The sequence below is a fragment of the Lepisma saccharinum genome, chromosome 16 (assembly GCF_977018435.1).
Source record: "Lepisma saccharinum chromosome 16, izLepSacc3.1, whole genome shotgun sequence".
In the NCBI taxonomy this organism is placed as follows: Eukaryota; Metazoa; Arthropoda; class Insecta; order Zygentoma; family Lepismatidae; genus Lepisma; species Lepisma saccharinum.
Genome location: NC_139244.1, coordinates 13,210,846 through 13,236,108, shown reverse-complemented (window position 1 = coordinate 13,236,108; position 25,263 = coordinate 13,210,846). Strand labels below are relative to the sequence as shown.

Here is a 25,263-nt window from a genome sequence, read left to right as displayed (position 1 = left end):
AGACATACAAAAAGAAATAGGTGTTTAAAAAATATAGAAACATACCTGTACATTCTTTATAGTTGCTTGAAATATATAGGAATCACGTCAGCCCAAAATTTTCCATTGTATAATGGCTACACACAATAGTCTGACAAAAGCAATTGTTGGCTACTTCCAACCAGTACGCAAATTATTTAAATATACACTTTATCATTGCACACAGGGTTATTTCAGTTAAAAAAAGTTCGAACTAAGAATCTGTTTAAATGCATTTCAAGTTTGTACTGTACGGTTTGGCAGTCTCTGAATAAGAAGCACTAATTGTGGTTGCACATCAAAACAAGGTATTTCTTCAGGTGATCAACCGACAAGTTATGTCTGCGATCGGACAACACATTTTTTAGAATTGAAAAAAGATCTTTCAACCTCCACAGACATTACCGGAGCATACTTAAAGCACGGGAGAACATGTGGATCTAACTCAGTTTGTATATTTTCACCTTTCAGAACTTGTTGAATTGCCGTTAATTTGTCCAAGTCCTTATTAGCTGCAATAACTCGCTAACTGTTATTTTTAAATTTCTTGGAAGCATCGGAAACTAATCCTGGGAACAGGAAATTGTATGCACAGAGTTCAGTCATGTCCCAATTTTAAAGAAAATGCCTAAAATAGGCAATATCTGGCATTTATGAAATAATATAGGCAATATCGTATGAAATAGGCAAAATTAAATCGCCTTTAAATGAAGCTAATCCCTACCCCCTGGCCTTCGCAACATTCGTTTTCATCATATCTCTAACAGGAACGAATAGGCATTTTGCCTAACATCCGGTCTCTACTAATAATAAAACTTATCAAAAATGGTAACTGGAAGGACTTATAGTTTGGAGCAATGTTGGAAGAAAACTGTGTAGGAATAATGTAGAGTGAGTCTGTACCCCTTTCAGATTCCAACAATACTTATATTTCAATACTGTAACAATTGCCACTATTCCATATCAATATAAGAGAGTTACAATTAAAAATAATCATTGGTTCACATAAGGTAATCAGAATGATAAAATAACTGTTTAAATATGGAGTCAACTTATGCCACACAACATTGGCATAAAGTTAATGAAAATTACACATTTTGCATAATTTCCAGGATATTTTGACTGTCAATGTAGCATTTTGCAGATACTGCAAGGGATCCGAACTGCAAAAATGTATTGCAGATATTCATATTGGCATCAGCTAAGTCCTACATTCACTACACTTGACTAATATGTAGAGACTCATATTTTTGGTAAATAAAAAGTAAAATTTCGGAACAAAAACAGTCAATTTCGGGTTCAAAAGTGGTAAATAAAATATAATTTTGCTGTTATAGTGGTGAGCAAGTGGTATATGAAATGACATTTTGGTTTCAAAATTCTGAATACAATCCTCAATTTGATTTAAAAATTGCACCGATTACACAAAATAAACATATCCCTTCTAATAAAGTTTATTCCTGTATAAAGGGGTCCATTTTTTATTCTCAAATATTTACAGCAGAATTAATCAATTTTCCATGAATTGCATAACTCTCAGGATAATTCAAACTTCAGAAAGTGTCGCGTCTGTAAATAAACCGTAAATTTCATGTGTAAGAGAGTCTTTCACATTTTGCAGTTCATTTCTTGACAAAACAGGGTAGGAAAATGCACCTCACACCTTTCAGAAACATGAAAAATTAACATTACAGTGTGTTATTTCACTTCTCATGTTTTCATCAAAAACTAATTCTGCATGCCTCTACTAATATGTCAAAGAAATGCAGAAATTTGCATTGTTATCCTAATTCAGACACACTTTGCATTGTAGATTCCATCTGTGTTAATGCCAGTGCAAAACTACCTTTTTACTTCTGATTTTAATTCTATGGGTATTGCTAACACATGGTTCATTCCAGGCATCACACCGAAATTGTGTTCGCCCGAACTTCACCACAACAGAAGCTGATCATCGTTGAAGGTTGCCAGCGAATGGGAGCCATTGTGGCCGTGACAGGAGATGGTGTCAATGACTCACCTGCCCTCAAGAAGGCCGATATTGGTAGGTTAAGATAATAGTAATATGTTAATGCCTGTTAAAAAGTTGGAGGAAGTGCACACTTACTCTGATTATATACAGTGAACTGAATATAAGTGTTCATATTTCCATGCATTATGCATTTGAAGGAATACAGTATGTTGAACATATTTATTGATATTTTATCGTGTCTTTATATGCTAATAGATGTTAAACTTTTACTTATTTTTAGTTGCATATAGCATTAAGTAAATACCTACATTGTTAACATTTCACCTAATGAAAGGAATTTTATAGTTAAAGGTGTGCATTTGACAGTCTCGTATTTCAAATGAACAGGCATTTCATGTTAGGGTGTAGTTTTTATATAATGAAGGAACATTTTGCCATAAACAATTATTTTCTGTTGTAGTTATGGTTGTTACAAGCGTATGAAAACAATTTTTGATGTACGTTTCAGGGGAAAACATGCTCTCTTCAGGAGACATTTATTTTTAGTTTAATGTTACATTTATGACAATGAAATAAATTTAACAAAAATAAAAAGAAGCATGAATCTTGTCAATAATGTTACTTTGTTGGAACATAACATCTTAATGCTTTGCCGATGGTAACGTCGTCACCTTGTAATCAAGGGATACTGGATTTGGTACCAGGTGGAGGCACAAGTTCGAATCCCACTTTAAACTGTAGGTCAAGTTGCGATTAGCCTTTCTGTGCATTAAGTAGACTTAAAACTCAAATTCAAACTCCATAACAACTGTGAAACAAGCAATCTTCTGTTGTTGTTATTTTAAATGAAGATAATATAATAAAATTTTAATTGTGCATCCCAAATATCAGGTAATTCAAAATCATCCTCCTTTCTACAAAGATTCTGTTAACTTTCGTTAACTTTAATCCATTGTTATATCTGTAACATTAATTAAACTGTTTGTAACAACCATTTACTGCAACAGAATTAATTCTACAAGTAATCAATACGTGTACATACAAAGAAAAACTAAACAATCGTTTCGTCCACAGGTGTTGCCATGGGTATTGCAGGATCTGATGTATCCAAGCAGGCTGCTGACATGATCTTGCTGGACGATAACTTTGCCTCCATTGTAACTGGAGTAGAAGAGGGACGATTGATTTTTGACAACCTTAAGAAGTCCATCGCTTACACCTTAACATCTAACATCCCCGAAATTTCTCCGTTCTTGCTCTTCATCTTAGCCAACGTGCCACTGCCTCTGGGAACCGTCACCATCCTGTGTATCGACTTGGGTACAGACATGGTAAGTGATGTTACAAGCCACATTGGGGGTAGGCTATGCTGTGGTAACAGGAGTTATTTGAAATATGCAGATAGAAGTGTAATTGCAGATTTTAGCAGTTTTCTACACAACTATACAAATCTCATGGCAGGGAGTTTGTTTCAGATTATTGTACAAGTTCATGCATTATAATTAGGGCCGAGCCAATACCAATACAGATTCCCACCCGATACTGATATCGATGCTTGAAAATTGTAATAAAAAATAAAAGTTGTTTAAAATATTCATTAATATTAGCACGCAAGTGTTCCACCCCAATTATATGTATCAATTTACCAAGAGTTTTGATTTAAAATATTCAAGAATTGTATCAGAATATTAAAGTAAATTTTGTGCAATCACAAAATACAGTTGTGTTTTTTTCACACAACTATGAATTTTGCATAATTTTAAGGATAATTAGACTTGACGAAAGTGTCTTGCATTTTTACAGACCCCATGAAAGACCAAAATGCAGGAAATAAAATTCAAACTGATACTTTATGGTTAGTGGCCATGGTAGCTCAGTCGTAAGGGCTTCTGACTACCATGTGAGAGTCCCAGGTTCAATCCCTGGTGGGGGAGAACCAGGATTTTTTCCACCTGTTCAAGCCTCTCCGGCGTCCACCCAGCATCGTATAAATTGGGTACCTGGAGGAAACTCTGGGGGGTAAAGGCAGCCAGGGGCATGGTGCTGATCACATCACCCCCATCTTCGGCTGTGATCAAGAAAGCGTGGGCCCCTAACTCCACACCCCCTATATGCCTTCATGACATTTGTGCAAAGCAAAGGGGAACACTTTTTTCTTTTCCTTCTTTATGGTTACAGATACCCCTGGTATTGGTATTGGCCGGTATCGACTCAGCAGTAATTATAATTCATTAGTAATGTTCGAGAGTACGAGAAAGAATAAGTATAGGATACAAAAAAATGGTGCAGAAATAAATAATACATATGGTTTATCCCAGATTTATCTGGTTACTGGAGTTTTTGTTTTTTTTGACTTGATCACCTAAGCCATAACAGATTTAAAAAGTTATTAACTCGCCAGATTGTCAAATTTACATTCTGATAAAGATTTATTGTTCCACTTTGTATCGTTGAATTATTAAAATTTATACTTGCAGTTTTGTGTGGGTAAAACAGTCCGTTACATAGCATAGTTAAACTGAATTCCTAGTTGAAACATCCAAGTAGCCTTTTCTTGGATAACATGTGGTCATCACATAGTTCTGTTAACTGGCTTTCTACACCAAAATCTGGTATTTTATCTTTCAAGTAACTTTGTAGTTGACTTGACGATGCTGAATAAAAGACATTTCGAACTCCTCAGCATCAGCCAGATAGCCATTCAGCTTCAGGGGGGTCTCAATTAAGTAGTGAACCACTATACTGAATGCTAGTAAAATATGTAACAATCTAGAGGTGATACAGATTTATCATCATCAAATGGTTACTTTAAGTGAACTTTTTACTCGAACTTCAAATCTGCGCCATGAGAGTTGTGCGTTAGCAGTAAATTATATAACTACCATTGAATTATAGTGAAGCATGTTTTAATTTTACACAGGTCGTAATTGGCACAGATCATTAACACATTCTGATATGAAACAGTTTTAATTTGGAAAGAGAAAATATTTTAGCTTAAGTATTTTCTATTCATTCACTGCAGTAATATACAAATGAAATATTTTTTAGGAAATTTGAAACATTCCAACTTATAAAACAAAATATATTGATAGACTACGAGAATTGTAATAAGTCCTAGTTTAAAGGAATGATATCTTGGAACATGGTTCAATATAGAACAAGTATTTTTCCCAGAGTTCTGCACACTTCCCATTTCTAAAAACTAAATCTAAAATGAGTACCGAACCTTGAGTTGAGTGTCATTCTTATAAATATGAACATCTATTTGATTTACCATGGTTTTGTAAAACTTCTAACATGCTTTTTTTTTTGTAAGGTAGAACCAATCAAATTCGTTCTTTGTTTATGAAAGTAATTTTTTTTTTTGTTCATAAAGTACATACCTTTTTATATTGGATCAGTACAATGTCTGCTGGTGTCTGTAAATTTTATACTGGTAAATCAAGTTTAGTAAGGTTTGCAAGATTAGCATTAGCTAAATACTCTGCACTTTTGTAATTTTGGTCCATTCCCTACACAAAAGTTAATCTGAATTAAGTATGACCTATAGATTATCATAGTCATGCTAAGAAAAATGAACAAATTTTACTTCTGCTCATTCATATGATTATTTTGTATTTTAACGAGTACGATACGTAAGGGTAGTTCTGTAACATGATGTGTGAGCTCCGTCTGTGCTATTTTTAGCCTTTGAATTCATTCTTGATGTTCATTAAGAGGTCAGGCAGTAAGTAAAAATTAACAGCCAATATTCATTTTCTTTGAGCACCATAAATTAGTAATTTTACCTCAGTGTTAGAGCACCTAGTCTTATGCATAAAGTGGCTTTCGAAGTAAATGATCTAATCTACACTGCATATGATTTGGTTGTATGAAATTTCCTTTTCAGGTTCTTGAAAATATATTTCTACTTGATCTTGATCTAGGTTATATTCATAGCAAGTTTCATTGGTTGATCTATGAATACTCCTTCTGAATATTTCCCTGGCCCAAAGTGATTATTCTTATTACGCCTCTATTATATGTATCATGATTCTATTTACAATTACCATACTCGAGCAAAAAGAGTACTGATTGGAATTACAAAATAATGTCATAGATCGTAGTTGCTTATATAACTACTAAAATGCCGTAATTGTTCTTACTCTTAGGCCATTTTTCACCTTCAGGGAAGCAATGAATACTTAACATACCACAAATATTGGTATATCTTGAATTTATATTTTTATAAATTATCACATTCAGAAGACCCTATTTCAATCCATGTCACTGAATTAAGTCCTGCTTTTGTATTCTTTTTAAAGCAGCCACCTTGCACAACTGTGCCTTCATTTCTGCTAAGGCAGTATTGTATGAGACTTTCCGGGTTATTTCTGCTGTAGGACAGAATGCTGTTCAACTTGCCTTTTGATTCAGGCTGTAGGGCAGCCATCATTCACAACACTTCTTTAAATTCAGGCTGTAGAACAACCATCTTTTTTTTATTTCTGCCCTATAGCAGCTATCATAACCTGATTTAGAAAAGCCACCATGTGTTGAAAAGTGAATTCAGACTTACAGTATAATGAAAACTCTACCCAATATATTCAATATTCTTTTCAACATCATACTACTCCATGTAACTATGAAAGATAAATCTACATTCCAATGATCCTGTCACAAGTCTTTCTTGAGACATGATGTTCCATCTACTTTCAAAAATTAAATGTGACAAATAGGATTATGGTTAATTTTCATGCTGCAGATCAGCATAGATAATCATTTTTATGTGAAGTGAGTAGCTGATTTTGCTTAAAAGATACTTGTACTTGGTGCAAGTGTGAGAGTGGTGAAAATGTTGCTTAAGTCTGCTTATGTTTTAGTGTGTTAGATGTTATTTTGATGCATGTATGTGGTTTTAGATGTAACCGTCAATGACGAGCATTGTAATATCTGAAACACTTAAACGCATTGTTCACTTCACAAAAATATAGTATATGGTTAATAATTTTCATACAGATCTTTTCCACCTCCTGAAAGCTCAAGATGTGCGCAGTTGTTGTATAAAAAGGTTTCCTTAATATGCAAATGTCTTAATATAGAAATCGTGAAAATAACAAACACATCAATACTACTATCATCATATTTTATAGATAACAGCTGTGGTCAGATCATTGATAAGATAAACCAAATTTATTTATTTTGTCAGAAATATTCAAAAACCTCATGACATGCTTATTTGTAAGAGTGAAGAATTTATTCGACATTGACAATGAAAGAATGCATAATTAACCTGAACCCCCCCCCCCCCCCACACACACACACACACCATATGTCTGTGTGTGTATAATATGCATAGATTAATTGCCACTACAAAATTAAAGGCAGTTAACACAGTTTGAAAATAATAAAAATGTTAATATTATGACATGGCTATTGTAATTATCAGTCAATTTTTATCTAATCCATTTCAAAGTAGTTTTTACCATACTCTTGTGCAGAGGGAACAAAACACACTTTTACTGCTAATAACGAACACGTACATTATGTGCACAAAATAACTACCAAGCCACAAAGTTTTCATTCGGGTTGTGTTGCGATTAGAGAACTTAAATTAAATAATATGACAATCGCCACCGTATTTTCATTATTTCAAAATATTATATAACTAAATTGCAAATAATTAATAATTATAATTGTTACCATGCAAGAAAATGTGTATTTAAGTCAGATTGTGCACATATTTTTTTTTTTGTAATTTATTGCTCATCATTGATTTGTGTGTTGTTTATTTGTTGTCTAGTAAGTTCTGTAATGTGTGTTGTGACATGTGAAAGTGATGTATATACATGTGCTTGATTGGTGCAAGTGTACATATGTTAACACTAAATATTTGGATAAATGAGCAACAGGCAACTAACTACATCTGCCACTTCTGTGTCTTTCTGTTGTGCATGTGTGTTCTGTACTTGTTCACAGATTGTGTATATAAAAGAGGGCTGGTTCATGCCCTAAAAGGGTAAGGAACAAGCATGCCTTCGTTACTAGGGGATTGTAAAATTTGAGGGTTTGTAAACAATTTGAGCAGGTTTAATTAATTAATTGTGTAAAATTTTGTTATAATTCTTGCATATCAATACACATCTCTTCTTGTGGTAACCATTTACGTAATTATTAGGTACCTGCTATATCACTGGCTTACGAAGAGGCAGAATCGGATATTATGAAGCGACGACCTCGTAATCCTTTTTTTGACAAATTGGTTAATGAAAGGTAACCAGGCATGAGTATAGCTTCTTCCTTTTTTCTCTCTTTCTCAATTTTCATTCTTTTTCGATTCATATGCCTGTTGCACTATTTGATAACTGCTTGGGTAGCAGTTAAACGTAAACATTCGATGAGAAAGAATCTGAACATCTACAAACTATTCTGCGATCCTACAAAATGAAGGGTGACTAGGTGTGATGTGTGTTTGTATCTGAAGTGGCTTTTTCTTTTCTTCTATCAATTCTTATCCTTTTTGTTCTTTGTTGTTGTACGTGATAGCTTTCTTAATTCCTCATTTTAAAATTAATTATGGATGTGGTGGGCTCTTAGATTGAACTGTTAATTTTTATACATATGTTGGGTAAAAAGGTGAGTGTCAAAAAATATTTGCATTTTTATGCATGTTTCTTTATAATTATTTAAATGCATGCTATAGTGGTGGTATTTTAAAGTAAATTTTTATATTTTTCTTAATTTCACTAATTGTAATAATTGTAAATAACTTCTGTAGTACATACATTTCACATTGTTTTACTACAGTTACTGAAGAAAGTACATCCTCAATGTCCTTAACACTAGTGGTCTTATTGATGATTTTTCTTATTTTAACTATTGGAAATGTTCACTAAGAGACATCGGCTAGTATATGGAAACACATAAAATTTTAGTTGCTAATAGATCCACAAAAGACCGTAGAGTTTAGTTTTTACACAAAGCAGACATTTGCAAGTTAAGATTTCTAACAGTTAACTTTATAAAAATATATTGACAAATTGAAAAATACCACCATCCTCGACATCTAAGAGTCCACTTGCTAACCTACTATGAATTTCTTTGCATGCTTTCTTGCACAATTGCTGGTGAAACTTTCTTCTCACAACTGCCTTATTCAAAGCATTTGTTCTTTTCACAAACTCGTCTGTTGCATGGCCAAATGAATTTTTTAAGCTGGATATGTTTGAGCTTCGTTTGTTGTGCGTGTATGTGTGCGTGCGTGTGTGAAAACTTTTTTGACTATTCTATATTCTCTGCCATGATTTTATTTTACTTAAATACCTTTTCGATCTATCCAGGTCCTTATAATACCCTGAAAACCATTTCTTTTACCAGCATTTATGTTCATGAAACTGCATTAGAGAGTTGATACCGTATCACATTTGATAGTAGGAAAAGAAATAAGTAGTGTTTAAAAGAAACAAAAATATGTAATCAGATTTTTTAAAAAAAATAGTTTTAGTAGAAATCTGTGTTGCATAGTGAAGATAATATTAAAAAATATAGACTTGAGGTGCATATTAGGGTAGTATAAAGTTCAGTAGTGTATATAAGTCTTTAATCCAGATGGTTCTGTATTATTGTTGTGTATATAATAATTCCATGCCTTGATCATTAAGAAATTATTTTGATTTCTATTTGTACGTTATTTTATATGCTACCATATAGGCTGCACTTTTCTTAAGTCTTTGTAGTTTTAGTTTAATAGTTTGTTTTAGTAAGTATTCTATTCTTTAGCTTCCTGCTATTTCTCTTGCCTATGAGGAGGCTGAGGCTGACATTATGAAACGGCCACCAAGAAATCCTCGACAAGACAAATTAGTAAACGAGAGGTAGAATCCTGCCTGGTTGGAGTGAGAGTTTAGAGTGTTTTTTTTTAAGTTTGCATATTTGATACCCTTGTAGATTACAAAAAGAAAAGTATAAAATTGACATTGAAATAATAATAATAATAGTTATGGTGCCTTGGATGCCGTATTGTTCCTTTTTTTTAATGATTTGTGATATTTTTTTGGAAAATGTGTTTCTTAATAGACCTTGTAGAGTTGAATTTCATACATGACAGAATCCTTTATACCAGCATTACCATATATTAATATCCTCTTACAGTAACATGTTAACTCTTTACATTTTTTTTTTTATCCCTTCAATAATGTAGTTAGCACTTTTGCCAGAGTTTGTAGATTACTGCGTGCTCGAATGTAAAGAGTTAAAATGTGAGGTATTTGGTATCCTGACCAGAGTATAGTTTGTTTTTTTGTACCAATTTTGCTTGCACAGTGCTGCTTTTGGCTTTTATAACCTGCAGATTATTTTTTTGTCTTGCTGGTTTTGTATCAGAAGTATTATATCCTACCTGATTTTTTTTTGTACCTGATTTTTGTTTTGTTTTTAAAATTTTTTGAAAAATTTATTTGGTTTTCATCATGTTGCGCATTTTGTTAGGTCCCCGCCATTTCCCTGGCCTATGAAGAAGCAGAGTCTGATATCATGAAGAGACAGCCACGTAACCCTTTCACAGATAAACTTGTTAACGAAAGGTAAAGCCTCTCCCATGTATGTTCTTGACATATTTGTATACATGATTTTTTTTTTTTGTAATGCGAGCAGCAGCATATATTATAAATGCGACTGCTCCATTAAATGAAGTAAACTTCTGCTTCAATTATTTATTTTTGCATTAATAATAATAAATGTTAACTTGCTTGTGAGGTAAGTACATATTTCTTCTAATGGGGCTTATTTTTTCCTCCGACGAACCTGTTTTTCTCCACCCTCATTGCTCTTGCTTTTTCTCAATTTTTTCTTCTTTTTTCCCTTTTCTGCATGCTTTACGGCGAGCTTCTGTGCTTTAATTTTTTTTTTTCACAACTCGTGCAACTAAGTATAACCTTGAATATATATAATAATAATAATAATAATATCCTTTTTCCTGTTCTTTATTGATACATTTTTATCTTTTTATAAACTCACATTTTTATACTTCGTAGATATTGCTCTTTTTTTAAAAAAAAAATTCTCAGAGTGACAGAAAAGGCACCAGGATCTAGTAAACTTGACACCTAGATCCTATCGAGGGTAAAACAGTTGCATGTTTCTTGACTTCTACTAACTTCTGTTAACACTGCCATACTATAGGTGCCTGCTATTTCTCTGGCATACGAAGCTCCTGAATCTGACATTATGAAAAGGCAGCCACGTGACCCATACAGGGATAATCTGGTGAACCACAGGTGGGTCTTTGTGCTTGATTCGTCTTTACTTCATAGGATTGATTGGCGTGTAGGGCTGATCTGTGCTTTGGAGTATATAGTTTTCTCTAATGCCTTGCATGGCTGAATATCTCCCATATTTTCTTGTGTGTTTCTGGCTGCGAAAGTGTTGTATATTTTTTTTTACAAAAAATATAATTTCAAAAAAAGATATAGCAGAAGTTTATTGCAGGATGACTTGTACAGTTTTTATACTTTCCAGAACTTTTTTTTACAAAGCAAATGCTTCTAGAATGCTAGAAAAATTCCAAAATTTATTTTCTGGAAAGAATTGAAAAAAGAAAAATGTACAGTCTTCTTGCATATTTTGTAAGTCATAAATTTTAAGTACTAGGGAGATATTGCTAGAATGCAAAAGCTACGTACACATTCAATTGTTGAAGCAAAACTAAAAAGAAAATTAAATACGTGCTAGCTTTCGATAGCATGTAGTTGTAAAATTGTTTTTTAAAACCAATAAATGAACATGCAATTGTGTATTTTGTGGTGTGATTGTCATTGCACTTGCTATAGTTACGTATTGCACATGTGTTAATGTGGAAGTATATTATTTATTTTTTAAAAAATGACAATACATTCGTGTATATGAAGATATACATATTGTCTTGACAAATTTTTTGATTGGTGTGTGTGGACCGTTTGTTAAATCTCCGTAACACACCAGTCAAGACTTTGACAATAGTTACTTTTTTTTTCGCTGTGTATGCTAAGACATGGACCCGTTGTACATACGTCATAATACATATACTCAAGCTTTTAAGCTTTATATTGTGCTATGTCTCTCTAGTACGTACTTTTTTTTTTAGTAACCTAGAGTAGTTCAGTGTCCATTGTAAATACTGTGTATTTACTATGTGTCTGATACATGTCCCAAATATTTTTTTTTGTCTGTTTCCATTACAAAATGTGATCATTATTGTCTCAAATGTGAACTTTGGCATTCACCAATCACTTAATGCAAGTAAGTAAGTATGCACTTATTTACTTCTTTTTGGCTTAACCATTCTGAAGTTTGAACAAGCAATTAATAGTAATGATTTGAAGTTTGTGTGTGTGCACTACTAACATGTGACTTTAAAATGTTTTCACTGAGAAGATTTCAAGTAATTTAAATGAAGAAACAGTTTGTTTGTTTTCAAAGAGGATTAATCTGAGTAACTAAAAGATAATATTAAATGAAAAGTACATATAAAGTGCATGTTTCTTTTTTAAAAGTTTTTTTCAAAAATTTCCGTGTGTGTGTGTGTGTGTATATATATATATATATTTGCCCAAAATTATCTCTTGCATAATTTTAACAGGTTAATCTCCATGGCATATGGTCAGATTGGTATGATTCAAGCTGCTGCTGGTTTCTTCGTGTATTGCGTCATCATGGCAGAGAATGGATTCCTGCCTATGGACTTATTAGGCCTGAGGAAGCAGTGGGACTCCAAAGCTGTGAATGATCTGACTGATTCTTATGGACAAGAATGGGTGAGTACATAGACCCGACAAAATCTTGAGAAAAATAAACATTTTTCAAATGAAACGGTGAAAAGCTCTGGAAAAACAGGAGTGGTAAGTGAAAACCTCTTGAAACAACCCCCGATTGCCATTTTTGAGAGTGGGAAATTCTGAATACAGTAAAACCTCATTAATCCAGACTAATGGGGAGAAAAGTTGACCGGTTTAACGAAAGTCCGGATTAACTTAAGTAACCTAAAAGAACAGTAGAAAGTGCATTAAAACTCCGTTTATAGCAACAAAACACATTTTTTATAGTGTATTTAATGGGCATAGGCCTCATACACTATGCAGTACAGTAAAATGTAACAGCAATATGACAAATGCGATTGTTGACTTCTAGCCACATTTAAAAACCTTGCAACTTTTGCCTTTTGCCTGTCCGGATTGACGAGGTTTTTACTGTATATGAAATATTGTATTGTGTATTCAATCTCCCTAGAAAGCAGCTACAATTCCAGTCCCCCCCTCAGTGTCCAACACCAAGCTGTTGCCAATTCCAGTATCTGTTTGAATTCCATCAAAGTGATATTTCACACCACGTGTCGTCTACATTACAAACAGCTAATACAGTCACTCCCTTTGTTTTGTTCATAGTCTTATTTTTTAATCTACCTAGATCATCCTTTAGGGATGAGAGAGATGTACAAGATGTGGTAAGAAGGTGAACATCCACATTTTAACTTTTATGTAGGTCTAAACAGATACCACTTTTAATTAAACCCTTGCAACAAATTTCAACTTTTTTCTGTATCCTGGATGAAATGTGTCATTTACTAATGTTGGTGCTAGGAATTCAGAGAAGGTCTCAAAATTTGTGCATCACGTCACATTTCCGAGATATACAGGGTGTCCCAAAAGTCACGAAACAGAGACTTTGAACGTTCTTAACTTTTGTACAAAAAACAATAGTCATGAACCTTGTATTAGTTATTAACTTTATTTATATGGATATTCTATAAACATTAAACATGAAAATAATTCACTGCATGAATGTTCAGTATGGAATAAAAGCTTGTAAGGTGTAAAAAATATGCTGTACGAAGGAAATAAAAACATGGATAAAAAACAGATATTGAGTCGCTTGAAATAATTTTCGATGGGTGTCCATGGTCTCAATGGGTATTTATCGAATTGATAAATGAACGACACATTTTTATGCATTCTATGCATAAAAAGGTAAAAAAAGGTAAAGTTCCCCATGCATGTAGCACCATGCAATAAAAGCACATTAGGGGATGTGGGAGTAATTCTGTGCATTACAGACTATTTATAGGATTGATTATGCCATATTCATAAAGAAATGTTTTCTTTTAAATTACTAAGTGTACTGGCAACATTGGTCATGCAAGAGTAAAGTACCAGGTGTACCAACATCTGGCGATGTTATTCAATTGATTTCCAGATTAAAGAAAAGATTTGAAATTTATCGTGCAAAAAACTAACCTACCTATCTTTTTCTATCTAACACTATCTTTTATATTTGAAAGAACCTTCCTTGTCACGAGAAATGTTCAATTCCACTGTGGTGGAATCTCTCACTATGTGCTACCAGCCAATGCGAAGGGCACATCGGCATATACGCATGCTTTTATTCTTCTAGAAATAGCCACGCATTACAGTGCAACAAAAATAACAATCTGTCTTTGTGGTCTCTTCGTTCAATCCATATCATAGAGACATCAAAAGGCACTGAATGAATGCCGTTCAACCATTCTCTTAGCGTTACATCACTGCTATGACATTTGCCATGTGAGGCCTATGGCAGGTCTTGATCTACCAGCGACAACCAAAGTACAGGTGGTACACTAGCTTTACACAATCTGTGATGTATGTACATTGCAATATTGGAGTGCATTGCTCAGAAATGTAACAGAATGTGTTAGGGTGATATACACAGCTAAGGGTTTCTTTCAGTCGACATAGTTTATCACAGCACTGCACAAATCAAATCAACCGCTGTAAACTACATGTTTATTTATTAAGATATATAATATATTTTATTGTAGCACACAGGGTTTTAATAAACCTCAACAACACACAGGACAGGACTGAAGGTATAAATGATGATTTGGCATGCAAAACATTTGCAGTGTTGCCAGATTACAAGAAAAGCTGAATTCAGCGGTGCATACATTACCCATATTATACGAAATATGATGTCACGCGTATCTCTAAAATGGTACGTGATGGAGAAAAATTAGTGGCAAATCCGAAATCAGCATGACGAAATTAGTTAAAAACACATACTAGCTAACATAATACAAAATGGCTGTTGCCTAGTGTTCCCACCAGTACTGATGTCTGAGAATTGTAACAATTAAAAGTTCTTCAAAATATTGATTAAAATTAGTGGGCGAGCATTCCACTGCAATTATAAGCATCAGTTTACCAGAGTTTTGCTTAAAAATATTAAAAAAATTACATCAGAATATTAAAATACCTTTTATGTAATCACAGAAGAGTTTTTGGTGCAAAAACAATAGAAACCTTGAATTTGCATAACTTCTAGGATAATTAGATTCCATGAAAGTGTTGCTTTGCAATTTTGCTGATCAAATGCCAGGAATGTATCAGCCGGTATTGGTAAATAACATCCGATCAATACTCTCAGATACAGATAGCACTGGTATTGGCAGATTCTAATATTTCAGTACCAGCTCAGCCCTACTTGTACAGGGTGTTTTTGAAAAAAAGTATCTGAACATGGTTTGAGTGCAGAGTTTGTTACCTTCTTTTTAAACACCCTGTATTTAATTCCCATCCCTGAAGAAGGGTTGAGGGGGCTACAAAACTTTAGCTACTGATACCAATCCCAATGCTAGTGATTCGCATCAATATTAATGCTGATAAGTTAGAAATTGAAACAATTTAAAGTACTTAAGAGCAGGGTTGTTAAAGGTGCAGGAACCTAAAAATTCTAATTGGGTTCGATTGGGTTCCGCTGCAGGACCAGAACCTTTTTTCTCGCACAATTTAAATTCGGTCCAAGTTGCGTATTGTTTCATTGAAAAAAGGTTCCTGGACCATATTTAAATTCGTTCGAGAAAAAAGGTTCCTGGACCACATTTAAATTTGTTCGAGAAAAAAGGTTCCTGGACCACATTTAAATTCATTCGAGAAAAAAGGTTCCTGGACCATATTTAAATTTGTTCGAGAAAAAAGGTACCTGAACCATAATTAAATTCGTTCGAGAAAAAAGGTTCCTGGACCATATTTAAATTTGTTCGAGAAAAAAGGTACCTGAACCATAATTAAATTTGTTCGAGAAAAAAGGTTCCTGGACCATATTTAAATTTGTTCGAGAAAAAAGGTTCGTGGACCATATTTAAATTTGTTCGAGAAAAAAGGTTCCTGGACCATATTTAAATTCGTTCGAGAAAAAAGGTTCCTGGACCATATTTAAATTCGTTCGAGAAAAAAGGTTCCTGGACCATATTTAAATTCGTTCGAGAAAAAAGGTTCCTGGACCATATTTAAATTCGTTCGAGAAAAAAGGTACCTGGACCATATTTAAATTCGTTCGAGAAAAAAGGTTCCCGGACCTTATTTAAATTCGTTCGAGAAAAAAGGTTCCCGGACCTTATTTAAATTCGTTCGAGAAAAAAGGTTCCCGGACCTTATTTAAATTCGTTCGAGAAAAAAGGTTCCCGGACCTTATTTAAATTCGTTCGAGAAAAAAGGTTCCCGGACCTTATTTAAATTCGTTCGAGAAAAAAGGTTCCCGGACCTTATTTAAATTCGTTCGAGAAAAAAGGTTCCCGGACCGTATCTAAATTGATCCAGAAGAAAGGTTCCTGGACCAAATTGAAATACCTTGCAGATGAAAAGGTCCTTTACGGTCCAGAACCCATTTACGCTGATTTTCTCTCCTGGACGAGAATTGAATTTTTATTTAAAATTCGTGGACCCTGCTTCAGTGTTTATAAATTTTTAAATGTATTTTTTAATTGGAACCATAACATATCAATCCACCAGAGTTTTCGCTTTTAAAATATTTGTAATTTCACACAAGGTAAAATCACAAAATCCATTTCTCCTCTCGATGCTATTGCCAAAATAATGAAAAATTATCTAGTGTACATATTTCTATGATATTTGCTAGTAATTGATTTGCAAATTAACTGATGTTAATTCCTTTTCAGACCTACTTTGACAGGAAGACTCTGGAGTACACCTGCCACACAGCTTTCTTCGTCTCTATTGTGATTGTGCAGTGGGCCGATTTAATCATCTGTAAAACTAGACGTAACTCTATAGTACATCAGGGAATGAGGTAAATATTACTTTTTTGTGCTCATTTATTCTGAGTGTAAATTCAAATCTTATTTTGTGTTAACAATCTGTGCTGAGCCAATACTGATACACGTAAGCGAATTACTAACTCTTTCCTCAAAACTTACTTGTAGGCAGGGGCAACCGAAAATTAATAGAACTTCTACAAGTAAGTTTCGCGGAAAGAGTTAGTAATGTTAGTAACAATTTTATATAACAGAGGGTCTACCAGTCATGAAAGTCAAGAAAATGTAAAGAAATCAACAAGTAGGTCACGATGTCAATAAAAAGTCAATATATTATACTTCCGGTCAAGAATTTTTGCTATCACAATGATTGATTTAGATGATTTAACTTCACTTTTCTGTCCCTTTGACTAATCGCGAAGAAGGTGGTATGATAAGATAGATGAAGGGACAATATCAAATATATAGGGACACCAACGTATGTCCCAGATAAGATTACATTGGCTGCAAGTCCAGATGCCAGAGCCTCGCTAGTCTGCCAAATGCAGTCCAGGATGTGTTAACAGATAAAGCAGGTCTAATTCTCTTGTTAAATACAGCTTCAGTTTTAATTTTAACTGGCCTTTTGGTAGGGGTTTTTCATTAAATAAATTTTTATTGCTAATTTCCAACTTTACCTAAGGTGGGGTCACATAAATGAAAGTGAAGAAAAACTAAAAGGAAGTCAAGAATTTTGGATTTGTTATTTTGGTGACACCCTATATAAGTTTTCCGCTTGATCTGCACTATCGCAAAAAGCTTAGGAACAAGACCAAAACATGCAGTTATTTGTAAATAATCAAAAAAAAATTTTCTTGTTCGTTGCTGCAAACTACACACATAAAACGTTAATCAGGAACGTGAAGCATTTCTGGTAATAATGACAAAAAGTACAACTTAGGAGCAAACACAAATATTGTTATTTAGACTTTGTTTTTGTGTATGTATCACTCCCTTTGCCTTGACGACAAACTAGCACAACCTCTGCATTCGTCGAAGAAGCTTTTTCTGGAAATAATGTCCCAAACATCGAAGGAGGACTGACAGGTATGAGTAGCATTGGTGGGCTGTTGCAGATTTCTGCATGCTTCGATCAAGTTCATATCTCAGAAGCTCAATAGGATTCAAGTTGGGTGATTGTGGTGACCACTCTATGATTTTCAATTGTTGCTTCCTCTCTAGATCTTGTATGTAATTCTTGTAGAGTTTTGAACTGTGGTTTGGATAATTATTGTGCTGAAATATGTGACGTCTCTTGCAACAAACTGCTCGCCACTTGGTAGTGCAAGGCATGATTTTTCTTCATGCTCCTCTCGATTGTGACAAACTCTCCCAACTGAATTACCTGCAAAACATCCCTTTACCATTTCTGAACCACTGCCATGCTTCACTGTTGGCTGGATGCAAACAGGCAACTTTTTTTCCTCTCACCTCAGTGGACATATTGGCAGCATTTGCTGGAAAAACTGTTCAAATTTTGGTTCATGGTACATAATTCCACTGTTCCTGAGTCCACTTTACGTGTTTCTTCTTATTTTGACACTTCAGTAGTGGTTTCTCTGCTGCATCATTACCACTACATTCTTGGGTAGGTTGCCTTCTGTCCTAATGCTCAATAATTTCTTCCATGTTATTTCTGGGATTGTTTTGTGCCACTCTTGTTTACTGGTCACCACAATAAACTTGCACTTCATATTTTGAGAAATGAGACACATGGTAGTAAATAATTGCAGAGAAACTCAGTACTCACGTTTTCCGCAAAGCTGTTGTTAATTTCGGTGGCCACTGCCACCATCATCATTGGAATTTGTTGCGTTGTTAAGAGTGACGACAATCAGTAAATGCCCAATAATATTATATTTGATTTGGCGATTGACTGATTCCCAGACACTGTGGACAGATATTCTAAACCTCACCACTATTTCGCATGCTGTTTTCTTGAAACACATTTCATTTCATTCCGTGTTCAATATATGTCTGTCTTTGTTCTCTTGTTCCTAAACTTTTTGCAGGTACTATATATCTTGTCAATCTAATATAGTTTTGCTTTATCATATTCATAATTTTACACGAGATAAATATTTAATCAGAATGTGTTTCTCCCCACAATACTGTTTCAAAAACAATGAAAATTATGCTCTTGCATAATTTCTAGGTTAATTGTAATGTGCAAAAGTGTTGCAGTATTTTTTGCGGATCCTGCAAGGATCAGCTGATTTTGGTTAGTAAATTTCAACTGATGCTTTCCAATACTAGTACCTCGGTGTAAGTTTAACCCTAGTTACAGTTAGACTCCAAACTCAGTTCTTTTATGTTAAAATTTGTGGTGTCCTAACATGCTCTCTGTTTATTTGCAGGAATTGGGTTTTGAACTTTGGTTTGGTATTTGAAACTTGCCTGGCAGCATTCTTGTCATATACACCCGGAATGGACAAAGGTTTAAGGATGTACCCATTGAAGTATGTATACTGTTTCCATATTTAGTTTTATGTGAGCTGATTCACATGTTCTTTGGTTTATCAAGAGTGAGTGCTGTATATGTGAACTCGAGTACAATCCCCATTATACTAACTGTACCTATTCCCTTATTTAACAATAATTATACTGCCTTAATAGAATGACCTATAGAACACTGTTCAGTTAGCTTGCAGAGCAAAGTCATTTTTATACATATATTTTTTCAGCAATACTTGACATTTTGCTGGCTGAATACTATTTTGTTGTATGTCCATCTACAGTAACTTCTCAGGACAGCTGATTAAAGCTTTCTTTATGTGGATTTGGAATACACTACAAAGTTTGCATAAACATTTTATTACTGTTGATAGTTCACACCACCTGACAACCAGATACATCGATTCGGAACAGGATACATGTACAGAATACAATTACGTGATCAACTAATTTCAGACAAAAAAAGTGGAGATACGACAAAATAGCATTCATTCGGCAATTTGTTGACAGTTTTATAGTAACTGATTTCTTGAGCCTTCAAGTGAGTAATACATCTTTCCTTATTACCTAAAGCTCTTGTCATTGTAGTTTACAATATTAAATACAAAATAGTTCATAATACAATGCCCAATTTATACATTGTACCTTATTTCCATCGCATTCCTTTCCTATGTTTGCCAGACTTCACAGAACCCCACATCTATTCATCCAATTATTAATTTTCTACAATTTTTCGCCAGTAAATCAACTCGGAATTTAATTTAATTTTAATATTTCAGATAATAATAAGATTTGTAGCTTTAGTGCTAAAATTATTTAATCTGCTAAATATTTTGGTGTACTGCATATACATCCTTCTCAAGAGCTAAGTATACAATGCAATTAACATTTAATGTAATGTAATGTAAAGAAATTATTATAAAGACCATAAAAACATGAAAGCCAAATAATTTCAAGGCTTCTGTTGACAAAAATTGAATTTTATTTGACTTGCACCTAATTCATTGAACACTGCTTAAGAAACATGCTAAAAGGGAGTTAATAAGAAATATAAAACTGAAAACTGTGTCCAAGCTACATTAGTCTAGGATTTTTTTTAAAAAAAATATCCTTCAAAGCCAGAAAAATCACCCTTAAAAGCACATTTTGGAAATTCGTGCTGTTTCAGTACTTCTTGGTACAACAACTCTGTAACAATTGTTGCAATATATAAAACTGAGCAAATTAAAATTTAATTATGAAAATCAAAAGAATGTTAATAATCTTAGATGAAATTTGGTCTTCCTCCTATTATTGAACCATGCCATCAAACTTTATTTTTGCCACTCTTGGTGTGTGTTGTGTGTTTATGCTGGACTGGCAGTGTGAACATAATTGTATTGTTAACAGGTTTTGGAAATTGGAAAATCATTATTCATGATTGACTTGATTGACACTCTTGTTTGTGTTTTCACAAATCCACTAAGCTTCCTCTTAATATTGTGCTTCCATTTTTCAATTAATTTCATTCAAGATCCTTGATGGCCCAGTGATTAGGGCATCTGATAACGTCCCTGCATAAAGTGACTCTGTTGCTCACCCAGCTTGAAGTAGTGGTAGGGCTAAAGGTGGCTGGAGCATGATGCTCATCACATCACCTCCACTATGTTGGAGGCTGAGAATGTGTGGAGTCCTACCTCCAAACCCCCTATGTGCCTTCATGGCATGGAACAATGCACCTTATCTTTTTTAACTCTTGTCTGTGGTATATCATGCTACTCAATACAGTCCTTTCTTATCATCTGCTGTCCTTGTTTACATTCCTTCTCACCCATAAATTCTGTTCACAATCGGTACATGATACCTCATAAACCTTGGCCTCTTCCAAATTATCCATTTTTACTTTCTTTTTGTGCCTTTTTGAGATATTTTCCCAGTGTCTTAGGTGCACTTCAGAAAACATGCTTGAAGTATTGGTGATTTAAAAATTGTCATGATTCTTTATGTCCTGTAATTTTATCACCAAGAGGTAGGTTTCACCAAACCATCAAGCAAGATACGAGTGGTTGTTTGCCATAGCATGTTCTAAACTGATGCTGTACAACAGTAAGATAATTTGTTTTTGCAAATTCAAGCACACGCACACAGTCTTTTCTACCTGGCTAGGGGCCATATTGCTTGACTGACGTCAAGGATGCTCATGTGATGCTGACGTCATGAAAACAAAGGAAAAGTGGGTGTCGTAAACTTGAAGACTTTCTCCATAAAACAGTACTAAATGCTTTCTGATGTAACAAACAAATTTCAATTAATAAAGCGTTTAAACTGTGTTTCTTTTAGGCTAACCCTGTATAACAATTACTATCATTAATAAGTTGTGGTTTCAATTGTTAATTTGCTTTGCAGGATAAACTGGTGGCTGCCTGCTTTGCCGTTCTCTCTCGCCATCTTCTTGTATGATGAGTGCCGTCGCTTCTACCTTCGTCGCAATCCAGGCGGATGGCTTGAGCAGGAAACCTACTATTAAACGGACAGAACAGAAAACCTCAGCACCTGGGAGCCTCCCAAAACTAGTGATGTTCCGTGTCAATATTGTGAATAGCATCTGCCATGTACTAGTAACTCTGGGGCCCCCAATTTTTCAAATTCAACCAACGCTTCGCTGGAGCCATGTTTTAGTAGGCAACCACTAGACTTTTTCTGAATATGGCAAGATTTTGAGGGGGAGAAAAAAAGTTTTTAAAAAAAATAATCATGTAATAGTGGTGATGCCTGTGTAGGCACTTCCGAAGGATTTTAAAAGAGAGCTGAAAAAAATGTGCAATTGTTGGTTTATAATGTATATTGGTGGGTTATAGGACCATTAGAAGTGCAGAAGCAAAAAAAAAAAGTTTTTCGCAGCTGGTTGATCACCATATAAAAGCGTTATTGCTAGACTTTCATTATGATGTATTTTGCAGAGGAGAGAAAAAGTGTTTGGTCATAACTGCGGGGATGTATATCATACTGCTGTTAAATCTACACTTTAACTTGTTTTTAGTTTGTATAGATCAGGGTTCTAACAATGTTATTGAGGTGTTGAGGTTATTGTGTACACAGTCATTGTTGAGATATGCCTATCCTGAAAGTGACTGTGTTAACAGGGACCTTATGGTTTATTAGTAGATTTAGAAAAGCTACTAGGAATTCCTTTGAGGCATCAGGCATGCCTACAGGGTAGTTCCAAGGACTATAATGAGCTGAAAAATTGTTCCCACTTAAGCTAATCGGAAGTGTTAAAAAAAAAAAAAGAGAAAAAATTCGTGATTGTAAAAATGCAATATATTATATATAGTCATATGTTGAAGTTTTAAGAAAGTTGTCATATATGTAATGAGTTAATTGTACAAATTAAATCATTGATGACAACATAGCAATGTTATATTTAAAAAAAAATAAGAAAAAAAGTGCTGTTACATTGGGAGTGTCCAGAGAAATCGCAAAGTTCTTTGGAAGCATTTTTTCACCTTGCTCAAATTAGTGGCATTCAACAGGCTGATATCTGCTGCTTTGCACACAGACACGTATACACTTACACACACATACACATACACTATTGTTAAAAAACAAAATGTAGTTACTCTTCTGAACAATTTTTGTGTCAGTTTTTCAAAGTTCATTCATTATCCTCCGTTCCTTAATTTCTTCTTCCTCAGAGTACTTGGTGTCCTGTTAGGTAAGATAATTCTCATCTCAACTATGCTGGATTGGACATGCCCAAAAAAACAGAAAAAAATGCAGCCATCAACATTACCTGGCTTTGGTAATCACTCATTACATTCCAGTGAACCAGATCAGTTGCCTTACGGAGGTGGTGATAATGACAAAAAAAAACAAAACATGCACATAACATCCGCTAGAATTCAATGTTACAATTTTAAAAAAAAGTTCTTTTCCCCTTCTACCCCTCCCCATTTTTCCATTTTAGCTTGGTGTGGACTGAAGTTTGTCTGTTGCATCTCAAAGTTGTTGAAAAACATTGTATCACCTTGTTAAATGTAACTTTTTTTTTGTTTCTTTGGTGACATAACAGGTTTCCTATTATTTCCTCCTCAGTAAATGCGTAGAAATCTGCCTCAGTATGATCATAGTTTTTAGTGTTAAAACAGGTCAGGTGTTAAGGGGTTGCATCATGAATACATGCTTAATACTTCTGTAGTTTTAAATTAGGTGTATCTTTAGGTTAGGGTGTCTGGCCACATTCCTGAAACTGACAACAGGACATAGGAAGGGGACTATCCAGGAACAAGCATCTGTGAATTAGTGTCCATTTTGTTGTGGAAGGGCTTTCTCGAACCCTTAATTAGCCAGAGAACATTCAAGGTTTTTTGTCTCCAGTCTACACATCAGTACTATGTGATCGACAAGTGTTTTGTGTGCTAGTAGAAGCAGGAAGAACTGCTCTGTTTTGGGTTTTTACCAGAAGGAAAAGTCCGGAACTATCTTTTTTTTTTAAATTCAAAGGAATGGAACACACGGCTGCTGTGGGCAGGTAATACAGATTCAGAAAAACAAGAAACAACTTTACAGAACAGAATATTGGCAAGAAGAGCCCATTTCCTCAACCTCCTGTTTAAATGTTTCTTCTACCTTGTATTGGCCGTGCGAAATCATACATTAACACTCGAAATATTTATTTTTGTGTGTGTTGATGAAAACGGTTTTCAATTGGGTATTTATTTGTTAAAATTGTATTCTCTAAGATAAAAAGAGTGCCAGGTTCGACAGGACTATAATTATTGTTACATATACTGATGATAATATAGAAGATATTATATATTATATACATACTATTATGTTTGTACCCTACACTTTTTGACGTATGTTTTTGTGTCGGTTCAACATTGATGAAAGCATTGTTTGGTTGTGACTTTATCATTTTTTTTAGATGATGTACACAAAGAATAACCTTCATGTTTGTATGTACTACATTATTTTGTAGCGTGGTGATTTAATGGGGAGTGCTATACAATAGACAATAACCAGTACAATACCTAAAAAGTTATGTGGTGATGTTATGAAGCCGTTATTACCTATTGTCTCATCTTCATTTTGTGGATCGTATGCATGATTTTAATTTCTCCTCCCATTACCCACACCCCCCTCTATGCTGTCAGTTACCTTACTAAATAGCCTGTTGGGTGATAGAAAATGGAAGGTAACATCTTGTAAAAATTGCCACAGTCCACAGTATAATAAAGGTACTGAAACGTATGTTCATGGAATTTTACTTGATTTTTTGTTATCCAATGATTGTGGGGGAAAATCTCTGCAGTCAGTGATGTTTTTCAGGTATACCAGTTTTGATACTGCTGAATTTGTTTGCATGTTAAGCAGAGGCCAAACTACAGACTCTGTCGGCGATATGTCTCCATTGTACCAGATCATATTGTTCCTCAGATATATTGCGTCAATATAAGTGTTTGTATGGTGGCATACTCTGGATATAATCGGTCGCTCCAACATATGAAGGGTGACGTGGGGCCTTCCCAACTGCCTAGATATTCTTGTAATATTCTGTGACATTGTTTGATGAGCTTCATCCCCTCTTACATCAGGTGATGTTGGTTTTGTTTAGTTTTTAAGTCCACTTTATGCACAGAAAGGCTAATAGAGACTGGACCCACAGTTTAAAGTGAGATCTGAACCACTTTTGCATCCACCAGGTATCCAACCTGGGATCACTTGATTCTACATCAATCTCGGCCGTAAATCTTAGGGT

The 25,263-nt window shown here is 34.3% G+C and overlaps 1 protein-coding gene across 8 annotated transcripts in view; it reads left to right on the top strand.

The window, feature by feature from the left end:
- Positions 1 to 24,755, top strand: part of LOC146000260 (sodium/potassium-transporting ATPase subunit alpha) — a 92,333-nt gene extending 67,578 nt beyond the window's left edge. For 3 of the 8 annotated variants that reach the window (XM_083137715.1, XM_083137719.1, XM_083137711.1), the window contains 7 exons: positions 1,920 to 2,062; positions 3,065 to 3,321; positions 10,457 to 10,551; positions 12,585 to 12,759; positions 16,935 to 17,065; positions 19,427 to 19,528; positions 21,909 to 24,755. In XM_083137715.1, the coding sequence (XP_082993841.1) occupies positions 1,920 to 2,062; positions 3,065 to 3,321; positions 10,457 to 10,551; positions 12,585 to 12,759; positions 16,935 to 17,065; positions 19,427 to 19,528; positions 21,909 to 22,029 (1,024 nt within the window). In that variant the 3' untranslated portion in view covers positions 22,030 to 24,755. Of the gene's footprint in view, positions 1 to 1,919; positions 2,063 to 3,064; positions 3,322 to 8,147; positions 8,243 to 9,748; positions 9,844 to 10,456; positions 10,552 to 11,149; positions 11,245 to 12,584; positions 12,760 to 16,934; positions 17,066 to 19,426; positions 19,529 to 21,908 lie in introns of all 8 variants that reach the window. The other 5 variants (XM_083137718.1, XM_083137714.1, XM_083137716.1 and 2 more) reach the window with 3 other exon arrangements.
- The last annotated feature ends 508 nt before the right edge of the window (positions 24,756 to 25,263 follow it).